We start from the raw sequence: 23,567 nt of genomic DNA on the forward strand, positions 1-23,567 counted from the left end.
ATATGTTCTTCAGAGTATTAATTAGTTTATGGTTTAATTTGGGTTAAGCTTTACTTCAAGGGTCTGTCTTTTTTGGTACTTGTTTCTTTAGTATGTTGTCCGATAGGAAAAGGCTATCTTCTTTTGTGTTATTAGCCAAACTATCAGTAATAAAATAAATGAGCTATACTACTAAAGTTCATAATTCTCATCTTATTTTGTAATTTTACATGTTTAATATGTTGATTTCTTTCATTTCTTTATCCAATCATAGGCATTCATCTATATTATCAGTTGTCCTGCTTAACGAAAACTAACATCTAATTTGCAAATTACTTTCATCTTTTTTTCTGCTGGAGTGTGTTTCTAATATAATCTAGATGCAAAACCATATTAAAGTTAATACAAGATAACAAGATTAGTGCATAGTGATAGATCCCAAGTTATTAGCAAGAGCATGCTCACAATCATTTGCGAATTAAAAAAGTGCTATTAATAAAAAAATCGAATGCGGATGACGATTACAAAGACGTTTAATTTTTACACAACCACCCTAAACCCTATGTCTTTGTGTAGTTACTTTAACTGGTGACAGTATCAGCATACATTACAGCTCTTCCTACACGTTCCGTAGTAATCATCAGTACCCACCATGAATATCGGGTTCCTCTCACACTCACCAACCGCAGCCCACTGTGGGCACTTGTCATCTTCATCTGCGCATAAATCATCATCTCTGGTTTCTGATGTTACAGAATTCAGTCGGGTCACAGATTTAACTACAAAAATCTTTGTGGCCCACCACATATCGCCTTCGGTTATTGGGCACCTAGCGTGCGAGCTACTAAGGTCTAAGCTAGTATTCGGATAGAGATTGAAGAACAATATTGCATTGCCTTTACTAGGTTTTGTTATTTGACTATTATTTGCACAATCTGCCCATAAACTGTTCTTTGGTGTCGAGCTTCCAGACTGCAATTGAAATGAGCCATTAATGATTACAACAATAACAACAACGATGATAACCTATTTGGATCATAATTTGTATTACCTCTGCTCGAGGAAAGAGGATCTGACCACCTTGCGTGACGTTTGAAAGATACATTACAACCGTTGCCAGTGTAGTTTGACCAGACTGCATGGATAAGTTACCCAAGTAGGTGTGGTTCTCTTTAGCATCTTCAGGTCCAGAATGTAGAACGTGAAGTGGCTTTCCATTCCCTGTGTATAACCATATCATCAGAAAACTGCTAAACTAGGTAATTATTACAAAAAGAAGAAGGATATTATTGGAAGAATACCTTTGGGAAGAAAAGTCCATGCCGAAATCCGTTCCTGAATCCTTGCAGTTATTTCATCCTAAAATAGATGAAACATCAACATGTGGTCGGGCCATTAGGGATATATCTCTCAAAGTTTTTTTTGGATCTCGTGAACTGATAATATGTTATACGAGTATTTGATTAGAAGTTTGGAGGTTATAAACACTTGCATAAACTTCTTACATGTTGTTCCACATCTCCACCCCTTTCATTTTTAGTTATTTTGGAAAGAAAAAAATGCTACATGTTTGACCCATTAATCAATGAAGTATATTCCGAGCGGTACAAGAAATTGGCCCCTTCCAGCCTAGGGAATCAAATTGTGATTGTGGGGTGTCATAAAGGGAGCCCAACTTTTTTATGGAGCAGATAATACTAGCACACATGTACAGAATGGGATTTGAACCCATAACCTATGGTTGGTATGGCACCATTGGTACTGCTAAGCAAAAGATCGGTGGGTAGGAAGCAAAACTTTTGTAACAGAAAGTGGGATATCTTGGGTCATACCAATTGTGACCAATCCTAATATGCTAAACAAGGACTTAGTTGCTTGACCACTTATTGAGGCCCAAAGTTGAAAATAAAAGTATAATGAACTTACTTCACTTTCTAAAGAAATATCTAAACTTGGAGTCCCTTCCACAACTTCGGTCGTATTGTTGCCGCTAAATTTGTCTTCATTGCCTGTTCCCTATAACCAAAAAAGTATACTCTGTAACACTAGCAAGTGGTACATTAATATGAGTCCCAAGACAAATATATGAATCAATAGTTATACCAAAGATATCAGGTGGTCACACTCTTCATTAGATAGAAAGCCATTGTACATAAATACCCTATCGAAAGAAACACATATCAATAGCATATTCAAAAACAAAATCTTCACATATAAAGGTACACCTGCTCTCTGAAACAAATGGAATTTGATAAATGATATACAGTATCAGGTACTCGCTACTTTCATATGGTAGATAATAGAACTATAAACAAGTTGTAAATATCATCCTCTTCATTCGTAGATTTTAAAGTACCTGACCTTGGTTGCCAGGAGAGCTCAACAACTTGTGAAGGATCAATTGTGTTAGAAGGACGAGCACGAATCAACTGTATAACATTCTCTTGGTTCAAGCCTTTATTAGTTCGTAGTTCCTTTCGGCTAAAAACAAAGATTGATTTAGACATTATTTATTTATTGGTGATCAGAAAAAGCGGCCACCAAATTATAATCATCATCATATAAGTAGAAGTAAACTCGTATCATAGACTCAAAACAATAGCTAGCATCACGTTTCATAGGTATATCAGTCGAGTCACACTTTTTGTAGACATGATTGTAGATACATACATTGGCGCAAGTAATAAATATTCTCATGTTCCCCCAATTACACACAATTAGGGCTCAAAAGCAATTTAGCCATTTACACACATAACAAATTGAATGCAAAAAATACACTGGAGCTAATAAAGGCTGGAACATACACAACCTGCGATCTACGAGTATAAATTTCAAAGTAATTAGGGAAGTAATAAAATAGGTTAAATCGCATTTATTTACCTTTCTGCAAGATAGCTGAAAATACAGAGCGTAAATGCTAAAACGACGGGAAAAACTGAAAGATCTTTCGCCATGGAAAGACAGATGTTGGTGTTAAAGATTTTGAAAAAACTGTAAATCTGTACTAGTGTTAATTCTTTAAGCAATCCGCAATTTTCGTTGATATCGTTATTTACATGAACCGATCGCCGGAGTGTGGTCGGAATATAGAGTGGTTTAGAAAAGGGAAATTGGTAGTGTAACAAAAAAAAATTACTAACTAGCAACCGATAAAACTATGTGGTTTGTTTGGCGCAAGAGCTTAGTAGAGTTTGAGATTATGATTTTAATAACTTTCAAGTAATAAGTTTTGTTTGTTAAACATAAAAAATGGAGCTTATGAAAATCATAAGCTTTAGAAAAATAAGCTACTTCTAGTAGCTTATGAAAAAAAGTAGAACTTATGAACTGAAAAATAAGCTTCAGCTAGTTTACCAAACACTTATAAAAAAATAATAAGCTCCAGTTACCAGTTTTAAAAATAAACTCCATCTCCAGCACTAGTCCATAAGCTCCAGCTAATTTCATTCAAACACACCCATATGCAGACAATCCTAATAAAAACAAGTGATTTCTTCACCTCAAAAGTAAAAAAATTCATCCATGTCTCTATTCGACAAATAAAGAGATTGCTTTCGAGTGAACCTCCGGCCAATAAGTAGGAAAATTATTTAAAAAATATTAAAACAAAATTAAAAATAAAATTATAACGCCATGAAAATGGTAGAATCAAATTTCCGTGGATTTTAAATCCTCAATGGAATTCAATTTAGGCTCTAAACGGCAGTCAAGACGCTAATAAATCAACGCTTGCTGTTGATTCAAAAATAGAGTCGATCACCTTCTATTGTAAATCTCTAATTATGCTCAAGAGTACATTGTCAAGGATTGAACCCGAGACCGATAATTTCGCTAGAAGTCTTGGTGACCACTTGAGCGGTGCTAATATGACTTTAAAAAATTATACTTGCAAAAAATGTGCCATGAAAACGCACCACGCACCATGCTTATGCATGTTACCGAAACATTCACCGAGAGAATCATTTTCCTTTGCAAACACGCACTACACACTAAGCATATTTTTTTGATAATTTCACCGAGAGAATCATTTTCTTTTTATCGGTCTCTGGGTCACCATAATACCACCCCAAATCGTATCTTTGACGTAACTCCAATTTAGTCACCGTTTATTTTTATTTATTTTTTTCGGAAATTTGGTGACTAAATCGAGTCAAAAATACACATTTAAAAAAAAAGTTGAATACATCGGAGATACGAATCAAAAGATACGATCATTCACACATCTGGCACAACGAGAACCACACACCGTGTGTGGTGCTTGATGCGTGTTTGCGGGGAAAAATGATTGTCTCGGTAAATATCTCGGTCACGCATCAGGCACCAAACACTAAGCATGGTTTGTGGTGCGTTTTTAAAGGGCATTTTTACAATTACGATTTTTTCAAGTGTATATTCTCTAACACTCTCAAGATCTCAAGAGGTCATTTTGTTCAATTTCCCTTTAGGAAAAACTAAGGTCAATACACATAGTGTTTGAGCTTGGACTTGGGTTTGTGTTTGGGGTGGTATTATGGTGACCCAGAGACCGATCTTAGACCCATATATTGTCATCACTATCTTTCTCTTCGTTTCTATGCATATTACATCCATACTAAATTTAGATGTAAGTAACTAAGTATACGACTGTACGTAACTTTGCTTTTAATATTATGATTATGATTATGATTATTGAGCAAGCCCATTGACTCAATTTACTAGGAGAATTTCATCGACAATACTTGGCGAGTATCAGTAGTTAAAATGGAGCTACAAAACACACCAAGAAAACGTACGTACTTAGGTGGAGATTGAAAGGAACCGTTAATTGTTAAGTCTCACTAGGTTAAATTAATGATGCACATTTTATCACTTTTAACATAATTGTAAGGAGGAGGTATCAAGGACTATAAATACCTCCTCTCACCCTCATTATTACTGTATTATACTTGGTAATTTTACCTTTACACGTTCAAGATAAATCTATCACTTTGTAATCACTTACACAATCAATATAATTTAGCTCTCTCATCCAATCTCTGTTGTTTATATCTCGATCTAGACATGAATTAAGGAACTACATTAATGATTACAATATTACTCAGCATGCTCTAAACCCCTATTTAAGTTAATTCACAAAAAAGTTAAATTTAAAAAGAGGCAGATATAATAACAATGGTAAAAACTCCAATAACCAACAATGAAGATAATGTTGAAAAATGAAAATATCACTACCTTCATAAACAAAAAGGGAGAACCAATGAATGAATAATTGAATAATACAACACCACAAACATTTAACATCAAATTGTTTCATGGCACATGAATGTTACATAAATTTTATACAATAGAATGTGACTTTTTCAGCAGCATGTGGCCTGATTCTCCCTTGTCAAATAAACGCTCGATTAAATCATCCCAACTTTCTTCAGGCCTTTGTTTTCTGCTTGAAGATCCCCCTTCCTCGATGTCTTGAAATGTACCATACGCCGAAGGTAAACTAGCATGGGGCACCGACAAGCTAACCGCTCTCTGTAGTGCCGCTTTGTATTCATTACTATGTTCTTTGGCCAAAGTTTGCTGTCTTTCCATCTTTTGTTTTGCAGGAATCTCCATTATTGGATCTTCCTCTAACATAATCTTGTTTAATTTTGGAAAAATAAAAATTCAGACTTTTTTGCACATAGAGATAGGTTTTATTATTAATAATTAATAATAATAATATAATAATAATAATAATGATAATAATAAAGTAAAGAATACTCACATTTAACGCCCTTTTGGCTTCCCTCTCTATCCAAATGAGGGCATGGTCAGAAGTAGCATTGCAAGAAAGAACAATGTGCTCAAATCTTCCATCAACAGGCACCGCTGTTTTTACAACAGGTGGAAACCTGCCACATCTGCAATCATATTAAGCCAAATATGATTTCGGTCACTTACAAGTTTTTTTTTTTTTTTTTTTTTTTTTTTAATAAATATAATAATAATACCTGAAAAGTTTTCTCTCAACAATGTGGTAGAGGCGACCAGGTGCATATAGCCTTCTTGGATCTTTGATTTTCCTGTCCTCGGATGTGCATGTGTCTGTTACACATCTTAAGCACAACAAACATGGTAAACTGTTCAAACAGAGAATCATGATCATTATTATTATATCACTAACGAGTAGTTTTTATAACATAAACGTTATGGTTCTGTGGATGTTGGTGGAATAACTTGACCAGACCTGAATTTAAAATAACTTGCTTTAACTGCTTACCCAACCCACCCATTTTGCTACCTCTGGTTTTCATCATACAATGTTACCGGTCATAACAAAATAACAATAAATCATCAATGTGCGCTTAACATACAATGTTACCATTCATAACAAGTATCTCTTACCAGAAAACAGATTTAAAAATGTCTTCCAACGGTGTGGCTGTTCTTGGCAAGAAATCATCCTATTTCAAGAATGAAAAAAAAAGATTAAAATTTTCATATATCCACAAATCATGAGAATAAGTTCCACACAAAAGCTCTTAATTGTCTCAATTTATATCTCTAATTGCATAAAAGGTAAGAAAAACTTGCCTGCAGAACGACAGAATTGATGACATCAGCATATCTCACAGCCAAGTTTAGTGACATACATCTGGCGGGTGCAATAGAAAAGCATCGAACCCTCTTCCTATCAATGTTCCCCAACTTATCTCGGTTTGTGACCACAACCATGGCCAACAATGCAGCCACACCTGACCCAAGTGAGTGACCTGTTAAAGTCAACGTATAACTCGGGTAACTTTCTAACAACTTTTTCAAAGTGTCACTTTCGGCATCCAATACAACTCCGGCAGCTTTTAACAACCCGTTATGAACATACCCACCATCAAATTTCCTTCGACCCAATTTATTATCCAACAAAACCGCATAATCTGTATGGATAGCCAAGTTAAGGCCTCTAATAGCAAGAACTATATCACAATGAGCATGATCTAAATACAACAAATACGGTGGGGCCCGGCCTAGAGTATCATTATAAGTTCTCTTCAAGATTATATTATTCGGATCGATTCCATATCCACCTGGCGGTTCCCAAATAGGGTAGTTAAGATCATCTTCATAAACTGCAAGAATATAACGACAAAGCCTAGGGACGGGTTCGAATTCTTCGGCGGTGGCAACACCCCATGACTCACTATCGTGGCCTGCGGTGTAAAGGCATCGTTTCCAAGCCCACCGAGCACAAGCTATACAATAAACGCACTCGAGAAGAGGGACACCACATATGATTGACATTGTGGCTACAAAAGTACAACTATGTCAGCAAGAAAGATAAACTTTTTTAAAATTCATGGAGCTCAACACATAGAAACATATAGCAATTAACTTTTACTTCAATCCTAATTTGGTAAAGTTAAAAAAAAAAAAAAAAATTACATAATAAAGGTCTTCTAAAGTTGGGATTTTTTTTTATGTTTCTGTTCCAAAACCGGATGAATTTGTAGCTGTTTTCAAAGTTACTAGCACCCATTTATTAAATTGGATAACCAAATTAAAATTGATTAACTATTAATTGCAAATTTCAGTTACACATAAGCTGAAAGATGGATGTGATCTCATCATATACGTGTTATCAAAATCAAGACATTTCATCAAATAGGTACAGGGTCAAAACTCAGAAGTCAACTGGGTACTCAAGATTTGAATTAAGCAGCTTGCAGCTACAAACTCAAGCTAAAAAGTTCGATTTAAAAACAAAAATCAAGATTATACCTATTTATGTTCAAGAAACAATGATCAAGATCAAATATGAAGTACCAAGTTTAGAGTTTAATTGAATAATCATAACCCATATCAGTAATCAGTAAATCAATAAAATAATAGAACACAAAGGAAAGGAAGATTCAAATTAAGGTATTAGAACCAATAATCCAAAAGGTGTATCATTAATCATTAACTTTAAAATTCAAAGATAATAAACTAAAGAATATAACTTTGGAAAATTACCTTTGAAACTGAGTCAACTGCTTCGGCAAGCATTGAGCTTTCTGCCTCTCACGACAGAATATACATATACATATACATATACATATACATATACATATACATATACATAATAATAATAATAATTGTCATTATATATGCAAAAATATTATATTATCATAGTGATCAAAAAGTATAATTCCGCAACTTCAAACACAACAAACACATGTAAAAAAGATTATTTTATATTTTATATTTTATATTTCTAAAAAAGAAAGTGAAAGCCTTTCAAAAAAAAAAAAAGTGAAAAAAATAGCGGATATTCCTCATTTATACAGGTCAGCGTTTGCACATGTTTTGGACCTCATGATCATTAACTATTTGGGCCCAATTTTCGCCTGTAGTCCAATGGACTCTGTCTAAAGTTTGGACCACGAAATTAAATTTACATATATACCCTCACTCTTACCCCTAAACTCCATCACAGTCCCCAACTTAAAACCCTAATCTTCTTGTCAAATCATTCTTTGTTCATCTCGCACAAGAAAAAGAAAACAAAAGGTAAGCGGCGCCCCCATTGTAAATTTTGCATATTTTTTTGATTTTAGTATTTTAGTTACATGTAATTCATATGTATTAGTATTATAAAAACCTTGTTTTGTTCGTTGCATTTGATATATGCTTCTTTTTCTAAATTTCAATTTAACATGTTTGATATTGTAATACTTAAAGACTTTGTTGCAATGCTACATTTAGTTCATCTGCGTATGATAAAAAATTAAAAATCATAACTTTTTATTAAATTTTGATTGTACGTTTTCTTCCTAAAATGTTTGTATTTTTTAGCTTAATTAACAACCTTGTTTTGAAGTTATATTAGTGATTTCAAGATAAATGATGAAATGGATATAAGTAATTAGGGAAATAAATGAATCAATGAAATTGATTAACTGAAATGGCGTGAATGTTTTTTTTTAAAGCAGGTGATGGCTCCGAAACAGCCGAATTCAGGCCTATTTGTAGGATTAAACAAAGGACATGTTGTAACCAAGAAGGAGTTAGCTCCTCGTCCTTCTGATAGGAAAGGCGTAAGTTCTCGCTTATTTATTGTGCTCCTTATTATGCAAATTTGACAAATAAGGAATGTTTAGACCCGACAGTTTAAAAAGTATAATGCAATTAGATGATGAAATTTGTATTAGAAATTGGCATGTGAAATAAAGTCTTGATGTGCTTCTGCAACTTGAGTTGTTTCAATCACTTTTTTACAGTTTAGGTTGTTTGTTACTTTGTTTATTCAGACTGTTTACGGAATTAATAGATGAAACGGGGGTAATTTTTGGATATATTAGTAGTTTTTATGCTTTCTTTGATAGCAACAATATGCAGAAATTTACCGGTACTAAAAGTTTGCAACTGAATATTACATATTTTATTAAAAAAGGATATTCAGTTGTCCTCTTGGTTTCAGTCCTTCTGTTTATTGAGATTTTGAAATCTATAGAATGTAAGGTAGTAGATATTAATGATTGGAAATGGTGTTGTTTTTAATTAACAGAAAACAAGCAAAAGGACCCATTTTGTTAGGAACTTAATAAGGGAAGTAGCTGGATTTGCACCTTACGAGAAAAGGATAACTGAGTTGCTAAAAGTTGGAAAGGATAAGCGAGCGTTAAAGGTAGCCAAACGAAAGTTGGGTACTCACAAGAGGGCAAAGAAGAAGAGAGAGGAGATGTCTAGCGTCCTTCGCAAGATGAGGTAACCTTTTATTTTAGTTTAGTTGATATGCTTAAATAAAAAATTAAACAATTCCTTTTAAAAAAAAAATTATACATGTTAAAGTTAAAAACAAAGTTAAGCAAAAGAAGACAAAAAATCAGCCATATAGAATTACTAGGACTGAGGAGGTGATTGTATGTGGATTCGTAAATGTTGTAATCTTGACTTGAAGTATCAGAATTAGATGAGCTGTATAAACATATAGTCAGCTGTCAGCTTATTAAAGTTAAACATGGATTCAAGATTGTATATTGTTTTAAATTACATTAATAATTAATATTTAATAATGTGTATGTGATATCGTTTACAGGTCTGGTGGGGGCACAGAGAAAAAGAAGTAAAGCTCTTCCGGCTCTCATAATTAAAAAATCATTAAGGAATCTTATTATAATGTACTCCCCGACCATTTATGAATTTAGTGACCTGGTTTTCTTGATGGTTATTGCTTTTAATTGCTAAAAAATCCAGTTTATTTTCCCTTAGATACATGTTTTGTTTTATCTTAAATCTTGTTGGCTTATTGGGTAGTAGATGCATGCTCTGTGAAAATAAATTATGAAACCTTCAGGCTTTTACTAAGCGAAGATGAATCCGCAAGTTACATATTAAGCTTTTCTTTATTTTTTCCCCTTTTTTGACTCAAAAGGTGAAATAAACTAAATAAACACATCTACATGTCTGCAAAATTTGCATCAAAATACATGAGCCGAAAACATAATCAATCATGTCTTGAACATCTGTGCAACTTTCTAAAATGCCTTTATTGTGCACTCTCTTTTAATGAGATATATCAATATCAATTACTCGTATTTTTCTGTGTTTTTCCTTTATGTTTGTGATCATTATCAATCAAATATGAAGCACCATCATACAGAATTTGCATTCTTCGTAAAGATCTTGGTTGGTCGACACTGATCTTAGTACCTCGAATCTTCCAGTGACTCATGGATGATGAAATCTACACACTAGAAGTGGCAAATGGGTGGGTCGTGCAATTGGGCAATAAGTCAAAACAAACTTGAGCCAAAGTGGTTCATTGTTACATAAATACAGTTCAAAAGCGTTGTTTCTTCTTGTGGGTACACCTTTGAGCTTTTACACTAAAAATAAGATTATATCCCGTGCAATCTTTTGCTACTCACTTGAGACCTCTGCATTATTGCTCATTATACTTTTCAACAGTTGAGCTTTGACCGATTTTGAATGACCGATTTTGAATGAATTGTTACGAAATATTAAACTGCAACTCAAATTTATATGTTTCCGTACGTATGTAAATAAAAGCATAAAGATGCAATGTGAAATAAGATTAGACAACTGACTAAGCAAACTGTATAACGTTACAAATCTAAATGTACAATCAGCTCTCAGAATTAGTACAGAACATTCCCTTTCGTCAACAAGCAAGGCCTCCCAAGCCAATTACAAAGAACATGTTTTTTTTCCAACACGGTGCATGAATCCTAAATAAATTTGATATCAAAGTGAATAGAATTGTGAGTAGAGGTGATCTCGAATCTTATAATACTCCTCACATAGTGGACCTTCGATAACTATTTGTTGAATAGCAGCAGCACCACCCTACAAGACAAAATTAAAATATACAAAAAGGAATTAAATTGATTAGCTCATCATATACTATTTACTATTTCTTGATCAAAACAGACATCTTTATAAATGTTAATTGGTTATTTGGTTTACATAATAATAATAGTACCTTCTGAGTAGCATCCCCAACTTTCCTTAGTGTCACATACTCCCCACAACGTAGCGCCCCACCAGCAAATTCTGCCTGTAATCGCCATTCATACTTTTTTTTTATATATATGAACCATATATTTAAAACTATAATATGCGTCGGGAACTAGGGTGTTTGCTTGTTTTACAAAAAACAACTTTGAAACATGTACACTTAGGAATGAGTTGATTTGGGTTATGTATTATCTAAGAGGGTAAGATAGATATTTAACTAAAGAAAAAAAAGGGTAAGCAGGGAAGATGTAAACAGTTTATATTTTTAAGCATTTAGCCCACTCAACCTCCCAAACGTTATCATATTCAACACACTATATACAAGGATAAAATGTCAAAACTGACAAAAGAACATGGTTGTAATAGTCCCCCGACTAGTCCGACTAGTCTAGATTTTGAAGTAAGTTGTCAAAAGTCCAATTTATTCACTTAACGTCGGTTTTTTTTAGTTCAAAGTCTTATTTTTTAATTCAGAGTCGGATTTATTCATCCAAAGTCGAATTTATTCAGTTAAAGAAGGTTAACTACAATCAAAGTCAAAGTTGGTCAACGTCCGACTAGTCTCCGACTTGACCAATTAGTCCCCAACGAGTGACTTTTACAACCTTGCAAAAGAATGGTGGTTGTACGTACCCTCTTAATTATTTCCAACATGTACTAATAGCCCATTATGACCCAAACTCATTTTGGCCATTTACCCAACCAGAAATTCCCACCTCCTCTAATTTAATTTACACTGAAAACAAAGTAGTACCTGGATACCCTTTCCAGCAAGGAACTGTTTAAAATCCGCCATTTTTAAATCTCCAACAAGTACCGACTTGTGAGGAGGAGCCGGTTTCGAAAGGGGTAGTGATGTCATATCCCCGCTCTCCGATTTGTCTATCTCTGAATCAATCCAAGCTATTTCATAATCTCCAAGCTGTAGCAGATAAACACCAAAAGATTAAGGATAAATAAAGTGATTATCATAAACACATGATTTAAATATTTATAGATTCATTTGACTTATGAGATAACTAGTTTAAATCTATGAAAAAAGTGGATTAGGACGGTTATGTAATTAGTGAAAATGATAGACAAAGTCAAAAGGGTCACAGCAATCACCTTCTTAAACAGAACATTGCTCATCAGTTTCTCAGAGAGGCGCACCTAATTTTTACATAAATAAACAGAATAAAATGTCAGTTTAAAATATAATAATTGGTCTGAAATAACATCCGCCTAAAGTTGTTATGTACCTTATAAGCACACAAATCGGATGTGACATCAATTGTTTCTTCAATTTGGGGAGCGTATACATGAGGACAAACATGTTTCAGACAGTGTTGCTTCAGATGTTCAGTCGCCTCAGCTGATCCATGTACTAAAACCTAATCAAGAAAAAGTATTTTTCATTAACAACGCTCCTCGAAAGGATTTAGACGTACTATAGTGTTATTATTAGTGTGTTAGTTGCTAATTATATTAAATTAAAGAAGAAATTTAAAATAAAAGAACATGCATACAAGTTTCAAGGGAGCAACATGGGCAAGAATTGATTTGATTGAACGGCCATCAGAACGCCCTTCAAAATCCATGTAAACCAAAGAACATTTTACTTGGACCTGAAACACAAAGAATCTTAATATAACATAAATTATCAAAGCTGAAAACTTTATTATAAGTTCACTTTGTTCAACAAAACTATGATTATAATGATAAAATTAGGCACAAAAAAAACTTACAGTAAGTTCAGATGATACGACTTTTGATGGAGTTGTATCTAGCATCATACTAGCAGTACCTTCATCAAGTTTTCCATCAAGATCTCCACCCACCTAATAAACACAAAATCAATCAGAACCAAATAATAATTCTATATGTAACAAAAACAATTCAATATGAACATAAACATAGCATCGAACCAAATTGAACTTACGGGCATAGATCCCATATCCATATCTTCATCCTTAATTACATAATCATCTGGATTAATGATTTCCCCAAAATCATCCCATTCAGATGAGTTATCATAAAAGGGAAACATCGGAGAAATACTAGATGCCGAAACAAATCCATCGATCAGTACATCACGATACGCTTCTCCACGCACCCCAGCAGCTACAACAAACAATTAACATATGCATATCTTTACTGTTCAGTTAAAAGTATAATAATCCCAAAAATCTGAAACAAACTTCAAAGTTAACATGATAAAATACCATCTGATTGAGTATCAATGACCATTGGGTCAACTTTGGTAACATCAGATGATACGATTGATTTTGATTCTTGTTCCTTAACAAGAGTGGCTTTTAAAGCCTCCTCCTTTTTAATCTTTTCTTGTTCTTCTTCATATGCGGCTAACTCGTCCCCAACTAAAGGAACTCTTTTTGATAATGTAACTTTAACAGCTTTTGGAGGTGGATCTGACTGAAGCATGCGTGCACGTGTACCAAACTACATATTTAACAAACTAGTTGAATCAATATTGTTTTCTTTAAAAGAGTGTAAAAGGCTATAGTGCAGAAATTGGATAAAACATTTGATGATTCATTTAAGGAAAATGCTAATGACAGCCTTAAGGATTGTCATTAACAAATTTGTGTATGCATATTGTGATTGTACATTCTAATTCTAATAACTACTTATTTTTTATGAAAAAAACTACCTTTTAACTTATAAATGTACAACTATTTTTGCATTGAAGCATTTCCCTTCATTTAATTCAACAATCAATAATCAACAATTATTATAATAAGAGTATGCCATGATCGTCAGCACATACCTGACCCCTTTCGGTAAAAAGTACAAGATTTCTTGAATCGGCAGCCCATTCGACGAATATATCGTGTGAAAATCCCACTTCTAGACTGGCCATAGAAGCAAGAACAATCTATAAAAAAAAGTAGAGTCAGTGACATCATAAATATAATTTAATCATACGAATTGCAGTTTCAAATAACCTTTGGGCCTTCTGGAGCATTTTCTAGTTCACTCTTACTAATCAGAAGATTCACATGCCTGCAAACAACATATTTGTAATTAAATTCCGAGTAAGTTGGCAATAAAAGAACAAAAAATTACATATTTAATGAAATGTTGTTACTTCAAAAGGAAGGCGTTATCACGATTATGCTCAAAAGATTTCGCGATTGAGTCACTCATCCACTCAAGAAAAGCCTTGACATAATCAACCGTGCTTGATGATACATATGTAAGGAAGAATATGGGATATGTCAAATGATTTTGTTCCCAACACTGTAACATCAACAGAGATTGTTATAAAATTATAATATCAAACTTATTAACCTTCCGCAAACAGAATAAAAACAGTTAAAACAAAGAATAACCTGTTCGAGTATCAAAAGTAGCTCCAAAACTCTACCAGTAGTATCCACCGGCAACAAGACATTCCCATTGGCCCTTAAAGTGTTTAGTATCGCATCTGAAATTTTCATTAAAAGCATATGATCATTATAATTAACTTGCATAATTCTATGTAGAGATGGCATTTATGTACAAAGTACACCTATGCCTCTATTTAACATAAATTTATTTATATAAGTTACCCAAAAAATCTTGGTCCCTTTGACGTCTAGAAGGCTGGTTACTTAAAGCATTATAGGCATCTGTTATAAGAACAGCAGGCCGAACAAAAGACTCTAAATTTGTTCCATTTAAATGCCTGAAAAAATTACAGTAGCAATTATGTAAGAACTAAGAACATTGAATTTAAAAATATTATATGAATACGTAGATGCAGTTTTTAAGGGGATGACCTCTCTTTACGATGATTGTAGTCAACAGCATAAATAACATCTTCTCCATCTTTAGTTATTTTCCACACAGTACCTCCTAATAGATGACCACCAACATGAGGTGCAATCACTATACCCTCCCCTTTTCCTGATATTATTAATTAATAAAACAAATAGATAATAAAAGAACATTAACTTACCAATTCATTATAGGAAAAAAAAAAATACTATTTTCTAAAGTTAGAATATAGGATGGAGGTACGCACCGGACAAATGACAATTCTGAAAGTAAGTTAATCTTGTCACATTTTGGAAAGCAGAATCAATATCATCCAGTGTGAACAAATCAAAATCTGATACTTGCTGCAGAAGGATAAAAAGTGCCGTCAAGAAAATGAGGTAAAACCATAAAAGAAAAAGGACTAATAATGATAATATAATATAATATCATACTGCAAAAAGATCCAGGGGCTGATGTTTTACCTTGCGAGACAGATAATGATCATACATAGTTAATAGCCCTAATCTGAATACAGGTTCGGTTGCATAAATTGGAGCATTAAGTCCAAATTTTTTCATGGCATATGGTAAAGCACCAAGATGTAGTGTATCTGAATATGACAACAACACAGCATCTATCGTCGAAGCAACCCTGTGACAGATCATAACAATATTTCGTTTAAACAACATATCACATCATAATTAAGGTATATGAAAAAGAGATTAAGGATGCTATAGTTGACAATTAAAAGAGTTTTCAAAGGATTCTTATGGTGCCAAGAACATCTTAAAAAGGGCAAGGCTAAAGTTGCTTGGAAGATAATTTGTAAAACAAAAGGCCAGAGAGTGTTAGGGAATACTTCAAAAAGGAATGATGTGTTGGTGGTTATACAGTTTCGGTAGATTATAGCTCAAAAAGAACCCTTATGGGTCAAATGGGTTAATGTTGTTAAGCTAAAATAGTATACAAGATTTCCAATGCTTCAAACGGTTAAAGTACCAGAGCTAGGTGTTACAAGGAAAGATGAGGTGGTTTAGGTTTCAAAAAATGGAAAAAAATGGAAAACTGTACAAACGAAGTGTGAAAGGATCTTAAGGATAAAGGCATTAAAGTTAGGTGGTATCATATTTCCTTATGGTAATCCAAAGCATAATTTTATTTTATGATTATACAGGATTACAAGGTAAATTGTTAACTTTACAAAGACTGTATGTTTCGCAACCTAATGGAAGATTTGAATATGCTTTGTGTGAAAAATGTGCTGACACTTGTAGTCATCTTTTTTTTAATGTGAATATTCAAATAAAGTTTGGAAAGGAATTAAGAACTAACTAGTATTCAAAGGATTGTAAGATAGGCTACTGGTCATAGATAAAACACATGCAGACTACCCATTCAGAAATAAAATTTGGAGTGTAATCAATAAATATATTCTAGCTGTTGTGGTGTATTATATGTGACAAAAGGTCAAACTAGTGAGCTTAAAGGTCAAGTGCATTAATGACTGTTGCAAAAATTTGAGGGTTCAAATGGGTGAAAGACATCTGCAGTATGCCTAACACGGTAATGAATGTATGTCGATGTGTGGGTAGCGGGTCATGAAAAATGGGACTGCTTAACACATATTGATATGTCATTCATCTATCATGGAATGAATTGTTGTAGGTATCAAATAAATTCTCTTGTTTATTAGATGATTCATTTGAATCTACGTTTATATGTTGGAAGAGACGTTTCATTTACCGTCTCTTTGGTTGTTTTCTGAATTCTAATATATCATTTAACCCTTAAAAAATATTTTAGGGAATCCTATGCAACTGTCAATAAACCCTAGACCCTAAAAAAGAACAATGTAGGAGGTGAACTGTTAATAAACCCTAGTATCATATGTGCAGCAGTTACTAAAACCCTAATGCATCAACATTCAATACTGTAGTTGTTAATTATCAAAATAATTAAAACAGAAAGTGATGAAAGAGAAACCTGGAAAGAGGTTGAAGACGAGAGGGATCGAAATGATCCATCGATGGAGAAATCCATCGATATTTTTGAAGGGAGGGAGAAGATTGACACAAGACAATCCTATTTCACCATACTTATTCACAATTGTTAAAAAGGTGTTGAATCTGCTTATGATTGCTAGTATTCAAGAAAATCAAGGCTTTGAATATCAGTAAGGATGCAAAAACCTTGGAATGTCACAGTTGTGCTTTGCAGATGACCTATTAATGTTGTGTCATGGTAATATTGATTCTATGGCAGTCATTAAAAAGACTTTAGATGACTTTAGTGTTGTTTCTGGATTGTACCCAAATATAAAGAAAAGTACCATTTTTCTTAGGAAGTGTGCCTGAATCTGAGAAGCAAAGAATCCTACAAATTATGCCTGTTACTGATGGTAACCTACCTGTGAGATTTTTGGGTGTCTCTCTGCTAGACAAGCGTCTCAGATTCAGGAATTGTAAATTTCTTATACCTGAAGTTATAAATAAGGTTAACTGCTAGAGAAACATGAGTTTACCTTTTCAAAAAGACCTCAATTAATTGCTTCTGTGTTGACATCAATGCAGGTGTAATGGGTATCAGTATACAGCCTACCAATTGTTGCTTATAACAGATATTGAAAGAGTTTTCAAAGGATTCTTATGGTGCCAAGGACATCTTGAAAATGGCAGGGCTAGAGTTGCTTGGAAGATGATTTGTAAACGAAAAGGCCAGATAGGGTTAGAAAATCCTTCAAAAAGAAATGAAGTGTTGCAGGACATACGGTTTCGGTAGATTATAGCTCTAAAAGAATCCTTATGGAGTTGGAAGAATCTTAAGGATAAGGATAAACGATGTGTGGAAGAACGATGTGTGTACAAACGATGGTTAGCAACCTAATGGGAGAACGATGGTCTGTACAAATGATGGTCCTTCTAACCAATGGTCTATACAAACGATGTGTGGAAGAATCTTAAGGATAAAGGCATTAAAGTGATGTGGTATCATATTTCATTATAGTAATCCAAGGCATACATTCATTTTATGGTTAGAAATACAGGGTGAATTGTTAAGTTAAGATAGACTGCGTGTTTAGCAACCTAGTGTAAGATATGAGTGTGCTTTGTGTAAAAAAGGGTACTGACACTCGTAGTCATCTATTTTCTTTTTTATTTTTTGAATGTGAATATACAAATAAAGTTTGGAAAGGAATGAAGAATAAACTAGTATTCAAACAATTGTAAGATAGGCTACTGGCCATAGTTAACACACGTGCAGACTACCCATAGTATTCAAATGATATGCAGTATGTCATTCACTTATTATGAAACTGGAAATAAACCCTAGACCCTAGAAAAGGACAATGTTAGTGGTGAATTGTTAATAAACCCTAATTTCATATGTGCAGCGGTTACTTAAACCCTAATACATCAATATTCAATGCTGTAAGTTGTTAATTGTCGAAATAATTAAAAACATAAAGTGATTAAAGAGGAACCTGGAAAGAGGTTGAAGAAGAGAGGGATCGAAGTGATCGTTCCAACCACAATCGATGAGGAGATTGAAGCCGTCGATGGAGACTAAATACGACAACGGATTTTCATTGTATACACCACACAGTGGCGTCACCTGCACCGACGTTCCCATCTTTCAAACCCTACCGGAGACGTGTGTTTCTTCTAATTTCACTCGGCGGCCGGTGCCAGAATAAGCAACGTTCGAATGGTGTTTGGGAAAAAATTGAGGGTTTTAGAACCAGGGGTTATTTCGTCCACTTGCGTAATTATGAAAAAAAGTAATCCATCATCGGAGTATTTCTTTTCACCAAGATTAAATTTTTTAAATTTAAATTTTTTTAATGGGGTTAGTTGTTGGATCAACCACAAAACGCACGGTATATTTTTTTTTTTTTTGACAAGTGATCCTTATTTAACCACTCACGTAATTATCTCTCGCAGTCGATATAGTCGCCCTCAACTGCGTGTTCAGAGAAAATCTGCATCAATCACATACGGGACATGATCGTAAAACCTCTCATCCCCTTTAACTCCCAACGCGATGTGATAAAAGTATCATGGGTGGTACTTCATGACAAGAATGAAATTGTGGGTTGCGGGTCAAACTTCTGACCTCCCCTAAAGGATGCAGACCACCAACTGCTGGAACACGTAAAATGCACGGTATTAATCGATCATTTGTCACGCACACACGTACTTTAGAAAGGAAGCTCGAATCACATTTCAGGAACTTGATCCTTAAACCATTCCGAGAGACATACAAAACGGAATTGAATTCTGAATATATCTGAACGACAAATCTAAGCATCATATTTTTGGCAGATTAATTAAGAGGCTCAACCTCACAACTTCAATAATTAATAATAATTCATTCATTTCTAATAGGATTTATAAATCTATAAATTATATTACATTTTGATATTTAATTTGTCCCTATTTTTTAACTATTAAATGTGATTTTATGCATTATTGAGATTAAGATTAAGATAAATATTATATTGATTGAATTAACAAATATAACAATAGCAACATACACTCTCATGTGCGAATAAATCAATAATTCAAATAAATGCTAATAATATCACTATCACTTTTCATGAACAACACATTAAAAAAATTTCTTTGATTAATATAAATTTTTATATTCTAGATTGCTTGGAACTTAAAGAGGAGAAAAATCTAATATTATTAATTTACGAGTGGTATAAAAGATAAGAAAAACTCGTTGATTTGAAACGTCTGATGTAATTATCTTCGGCTTAAATAACTGTTATATTTGAGTTTCATGAGCTTTGAGTATTGTGGAACTAATGAGCTTATATCGTGTACATGTTCGTGTACATAAAACGATCCTACAACGCGTATATTCGTTGATTTCGATTTCCCCTCTTTTTTGAAATTTTCGTTTTACACTGTTTCAACTTTTCTTATTTTGTAGTTCTTCCTCTCAATTTTTATTTTTCCATTTATTTGCCAAATTTTTAATTTCCATTTTAACTCTCTCTTGTTAATTACTCCTTATGTTTCTTTTTCCAATTTTATTCTTTGATGTTACTATTAAATTTATCTTATTTAATAGTTATTTATATTGAAGAGACCCGTAAAATCACGAGTTTGTAAAGGAACACTAAATTAATGAAATGCATATAAAGAAGCTTCACCATAACCTATAAATCCAGTAAGAAACATAATGATCTGCATATGCAAGATTGAAACAATAATTGAATATCTACAGGATTTATTAATATCAATAACAACAACCCATTTATGCAAGACAATATACATCGTCAAACATCCGAATAAATATATATAAAGTTGAAAACAATGAAGATGAAGTTACAGAGAATGAATATGAAGTTAACTCAATTACACATCAAACTTTAGATTAAGTCGCGTTTTCCCAAAATTGAACGTAAACTAAAGCATGGTACTATTGAAGCATTGATCTCAACTTTTACATTGATGAAGATTTAAAAAGTATACTAACCTTAGCAAGGTACTCTTGATAGACTTTTACACTAATAGAGATTTAAAAGTAAACTAAAGCAAAATGGGTCATACGCTAACCTTAGCAAGGTACTCTTGAAACATTCATCTCAATAATAACACTAATCTATAACTAAATCAACCATTCAAACACAATTAGATCTTTTACGATATTCCTTTATATATGTAGCTAAATGATTGATATCTCTAACATATGAATCTTAAATCACCATCATTAAAATTTAACTCAAGCAGTTAATCAAACACATCAAATAGTTTAGATGTAAAATAATTACTGTATAATGTTATCAATGATATAACAATTAAATAAAAGACATTAAATGGGTCGACATTGCTATAAAAATCTATATTGATTTTACTTCAAGTAAAGCTACTCATCAAGTAATCACCTGATCAAAGTACTCATCAAGATGTCCCAGGCATATCCTTGCTCTTAGGAAGAACATAATTGGCTGCAAGAAGAAAATAGCAGAATCAAACATTAATGAACTATCGTTTTGCTACAAAATTACCTGATTGTAGATAATGTTCTTGTGACCCGTTCGAAAATACGTTTGAGTCAGGTTCCATGTATATCAACGCGCATTCTGAAGATATAAATGCTGGCAAACTCATCGGTAAAAAACGACTCAAGTGTTCCAAACAATCATTAATACAAATGAAATGGAAATGAAAAAACAAAATACTACAATTTCATTTTATAAGAACTCTAAGCTTGACTTCAGGTTACATTTTCTTTTTGCAAAATCTCAAACATGTACATATATCTAGTGGCCGTATAATATCCCTAATTTTACGTATCTACAAATAATATTAAAGACATTATCAATTCAAAGCAATGTAACGTCTCACACCTATCAAATTTGGCATCTAAACATAGAGGTTTGTCATTTTAAACATTTGAAAATATACCTACAAACATAGATATGTCAAACAAATTCAGCTAGACATTTAATCAAACGGTTCATGTGCAGTTTACAAACATAGACTACCAAAAAGTTCTAAAATCTTAAAGAGAAGCAAGCAAAAACCACAATTCAAAGTTTGAACTGTAAATCCAAGTGTCATAAATCCAAGACTCATTGATTTAATTAACCAAGTCTCATAGTCGACTAACAAAAACCAAATTCATCTTAGTCATCTATTGGACACCTGGTGTGCTTCTAAAAGGATCAACACAAGATCTGAAGTCCACACAAAATTTCCATACTCTAAAACACATAACAGTTGTCAGAACTATAAAGATACAATGAATTAAGAGTGGATACATAACGTTTAATGGTGAAGACATTAAGGTTTAACTTATTACTTCAGGTTAGACCAACTGTAGATCAGCATTAATCTTTTGAGATTAACTACCAATAAAAAATCAGTTCTGCATTATGACATAAATAACAATACAAATCAATGTCACCTCACAGTTCAAGTAATAAAAACTAATATAAAAGTTTAAACACAAACCCGTTAAACCATTAATATACTACAAATATGATTTCAATAGCAACTTGAATCAAAATCACCATACACCATCCACAAATCAATTTCACACACTAATAGACTTCTAATGCACCATAAACTGATCGATAACATCAATCAAATATATGCATAAACTGACATTTATGTAGTGACCCGAACTTTTCCATGTTTATATATATTCAATGAAATTGTAATTTACATGATTAAGTGTTTCCAACATGTTAAGCAATCAAACTTGTTAAGACTTGATTAATTGAAATAGGTTTTATATAGACAATTGACCACCCAAGTTGACCGGTGATTCACGAACGTTAAAACTTGTAAAAACTATATGATGTCATATATATGGATATATATATATATAGTTAACATGGTATTATGATAAGTAAACATGTCATTAAGTGTATTAACAATGAACTACATATGTAAAAACAAGACTACTAACTTAATGATTTCGAAACGAGACATATATGTAACGATTATCGTTGTAACAACATTTAACTGTATATATATATCATACTAAGATATATTAATATATCATAATATCATGATAATGTAATAATTTAACATCTCTTTAGATTTAATAAACAATGGGTTAACAACATTTAACAAGATCGTTAACCTAAAGGTTTCAAAACAACATTTACATGTAACGACTAACGATGACTTAACAACTCAGTTAAAATGTATATACATGTAGTGTTTTAATATGTATTCATACACTTTTGAAAGACTTCAAGAAACTTATCAAAATACTTCTACTTAACAAAAATGCTTACAATTACATCCTCGTTCAGTTTCATCAACAATTCTACTGGTATGCACCCGTATTCGTACTCGTACAATACACAGCTTTTAGATGTATGTACTATTGGTATATACACTCCAATGATCAGCTCTTAGCAGCCCATGTGAGTCACCTAACACATGTAAGAACCATCATTTGGCAACTAGCATGAAATATCTCATAAAATTACAAAAATATTAGTAATCATTCATGACTTATTTACAAGTAAACAAAATTACACATCCTTTATATCTAATCCATATACCAACGACCAAAAACACCTACAAACACTTTCATTCTTCAATTTTCTTCATCTAATTGATCTCTCTCAAGTTCTATCTTCAAGTTCTAAGTGTTTTTCATAAATTCTATAAGTTCTAGTTTCATAAAATCAAGAATACTTCCAAGTTTGCTAGCTTACTTCCAATCTTGTAAAGTGATCATCCAACCTCAATAAATCTTTCTTATTTACAGTAAGATATATTTCTAATACAAGGTAATACTCATATTCAAACTTTGATTCAATTTCTATAACTATAACAATCTTATTTCGAGTGGAAATCTTACTTGAACTTGTTTTCGTGTCATGATTCTGCTTC

At 32.9% G+C, this 23,567-nt stretch overlaps 4 protein-coding genes across 7 annotated transcripts; 1 reads left to right on the forward strand and 3 right to left on the reverse strand.

Moving 5' to 3' along the window:
• Positions 1–415: 415 nt before the first annotated feature.
• LOC139862545 (probable prolyl 4-hydroxylase 12) lies at positions 416–3,089 on the reverse strand. Of its 2 annotated transcripts, XM_071851160.1 has the most exons (7): positions 2,860–3,089; positions 2,341–2,460; positions 2,083–2,140; positions 1,906–1,995; positions 1,281–1,338; positions 1,031–1,200; positions 416–951 (listed from the first exon to the last, which is right to left on the reverse strand). In XM_071851160.1, exons 1-7 carry the CDS (start codon positions 2,931–2,933, stop codon positions 577–579), a joined length of 945 nt encoding a protein of 314 aa, XP_071707261.1. In that variant the 5' UTR covers positions 2,934–3,089; the 3' UTR covers positions 416–576. The 2 variants fall into 2 exon arrangements, with proteins under 2 accessions (XP_071707261.1, XP_071707262.1); XM_071851161.1 differs by lacking the exon at positions 2,341–2,460 and having other exon boundaries at positions 2,860–3,087.
• A 2,102-nt stretch (positions 3,090–5,191) lies between these two features.
• Positions 5,192–8,026, reverse strand: LOC139862691 (uncharacterized). Its single transcript, XM_071851315.1, has 6 exons — positions 7,948–8,026; positions 6,532–7,241; positions 6,343–6,401; positions 5,949–6,077; positions 5,723–5,858; positions 5,192–5,595 (listed from the first exon to the last, which is right to left on the reverse strand). Exons 2-6 carry the CDS (start codon positions 7,234–7,236, stop codon positions 5,296–5,298), a joined length of 1,329 nt encoding a protein of 442 aa, XP_071707416.1. The 5' UTR covers positions 7,237–7,241; positions 7,948–8,026; the 3' UTR covers positions 5,192–5,295.
• A 413-nt stretch (positions 8,027–8,439) lies between these two features.
• LOC139862431 (large ribosomal subunit protein eL36y-like) lies at positions 8,440–10,229 on the forward strand. 3 transcript variants are annotated; one of them, XM_071851031.1, is made up of 4 exons: positions 8,440–8,484; positions 8,907–9,011; positions 9,482–9,681; positions 10,013–10,229. In XM_071851031.1, exons 2-4 carry the CDS (start codon positions 8,910–8,912, stop codon positions 10,041–10,043), a joined length of 333 nt encoding a protein of 110 aa, XP_071707132.1. In that variant the 5' UTR covers positions 8,440–8,484; positions 8,907–8,909; the 3' UTR covers positions 10,044–10,229. The 3 variants fall into 3 exon arrangements, with proteins under 3 accessions (XP_071707132.1, XP_071707135.1, XP_071707134.1); XM_071851034.1 differs by having other exon boundaries at positions 8,462–8,484; positions 8,904–9,011; XM_071851033.1 differs by having other exon boundaries at positions 8,474–8,481; positions 8,905–9,011.
• A 771-nt stretch (positions 10,230–11,000) lies between these two features.
• Positions 11,001–18,942, reverse strand: LOC139861821 (cleavage and polyadenylation specificity factor subunit 2). The gene is made up of 18 exons (XM_071850344.1): positions 18,680–18,942; positions 15,681–15,849; positions 15,464–15,560; positions 15,219–15,345; positions 15,009–15,124; positions 14,790–14,884; positions 14,546–14,697; positions 14,403–14,460; positions 14,225–14,332; positions 13,659–13,896; positions 13,376–13,557; positions 13,182–13,274; positions 12,963–13,061; positions 12,696–12,827; positions 12,562–12,606; positions 12,209–12,376; positions 11,420–11,494; positions 11,001–11,283 (listed from the first exon to the last, which is right to left on the reverse strand). Exons 1-18 carry the CDS (start codon positions 18,826–18,828, stop codon positions 11,182–11,184), a joined length of 2,205 nt encoding a protein of 734 aa, XP_071706445.1. The 5' UTR covers positions 18,829–18,942; the 3' UTR covers positions 11,001–11,181.
• Positions 18,943–23,567: the final 4,625 nt, after the last annotated feature.

The sequence above is a fragment of the Rutidosis leptorrhynchoides genome, chromosome 8, assembly GCF_046630445.1.
Source record: "Rutidosis leptorrhynchoides isolate AG116_Rl617_1_P2 chromosome 8, CSIRO_AGI_Rlap_v1, whole genome shotgun sequence".
In the NCBI taxonomy this organism is placed as follows: domain Eukaryota; kingdom Viridiplantae; phylum Streptophyta; class Magnoliopsida; order Asterales; family Asteraceae; genus Rutidosis; species Rutidosis leptorrhynchoides.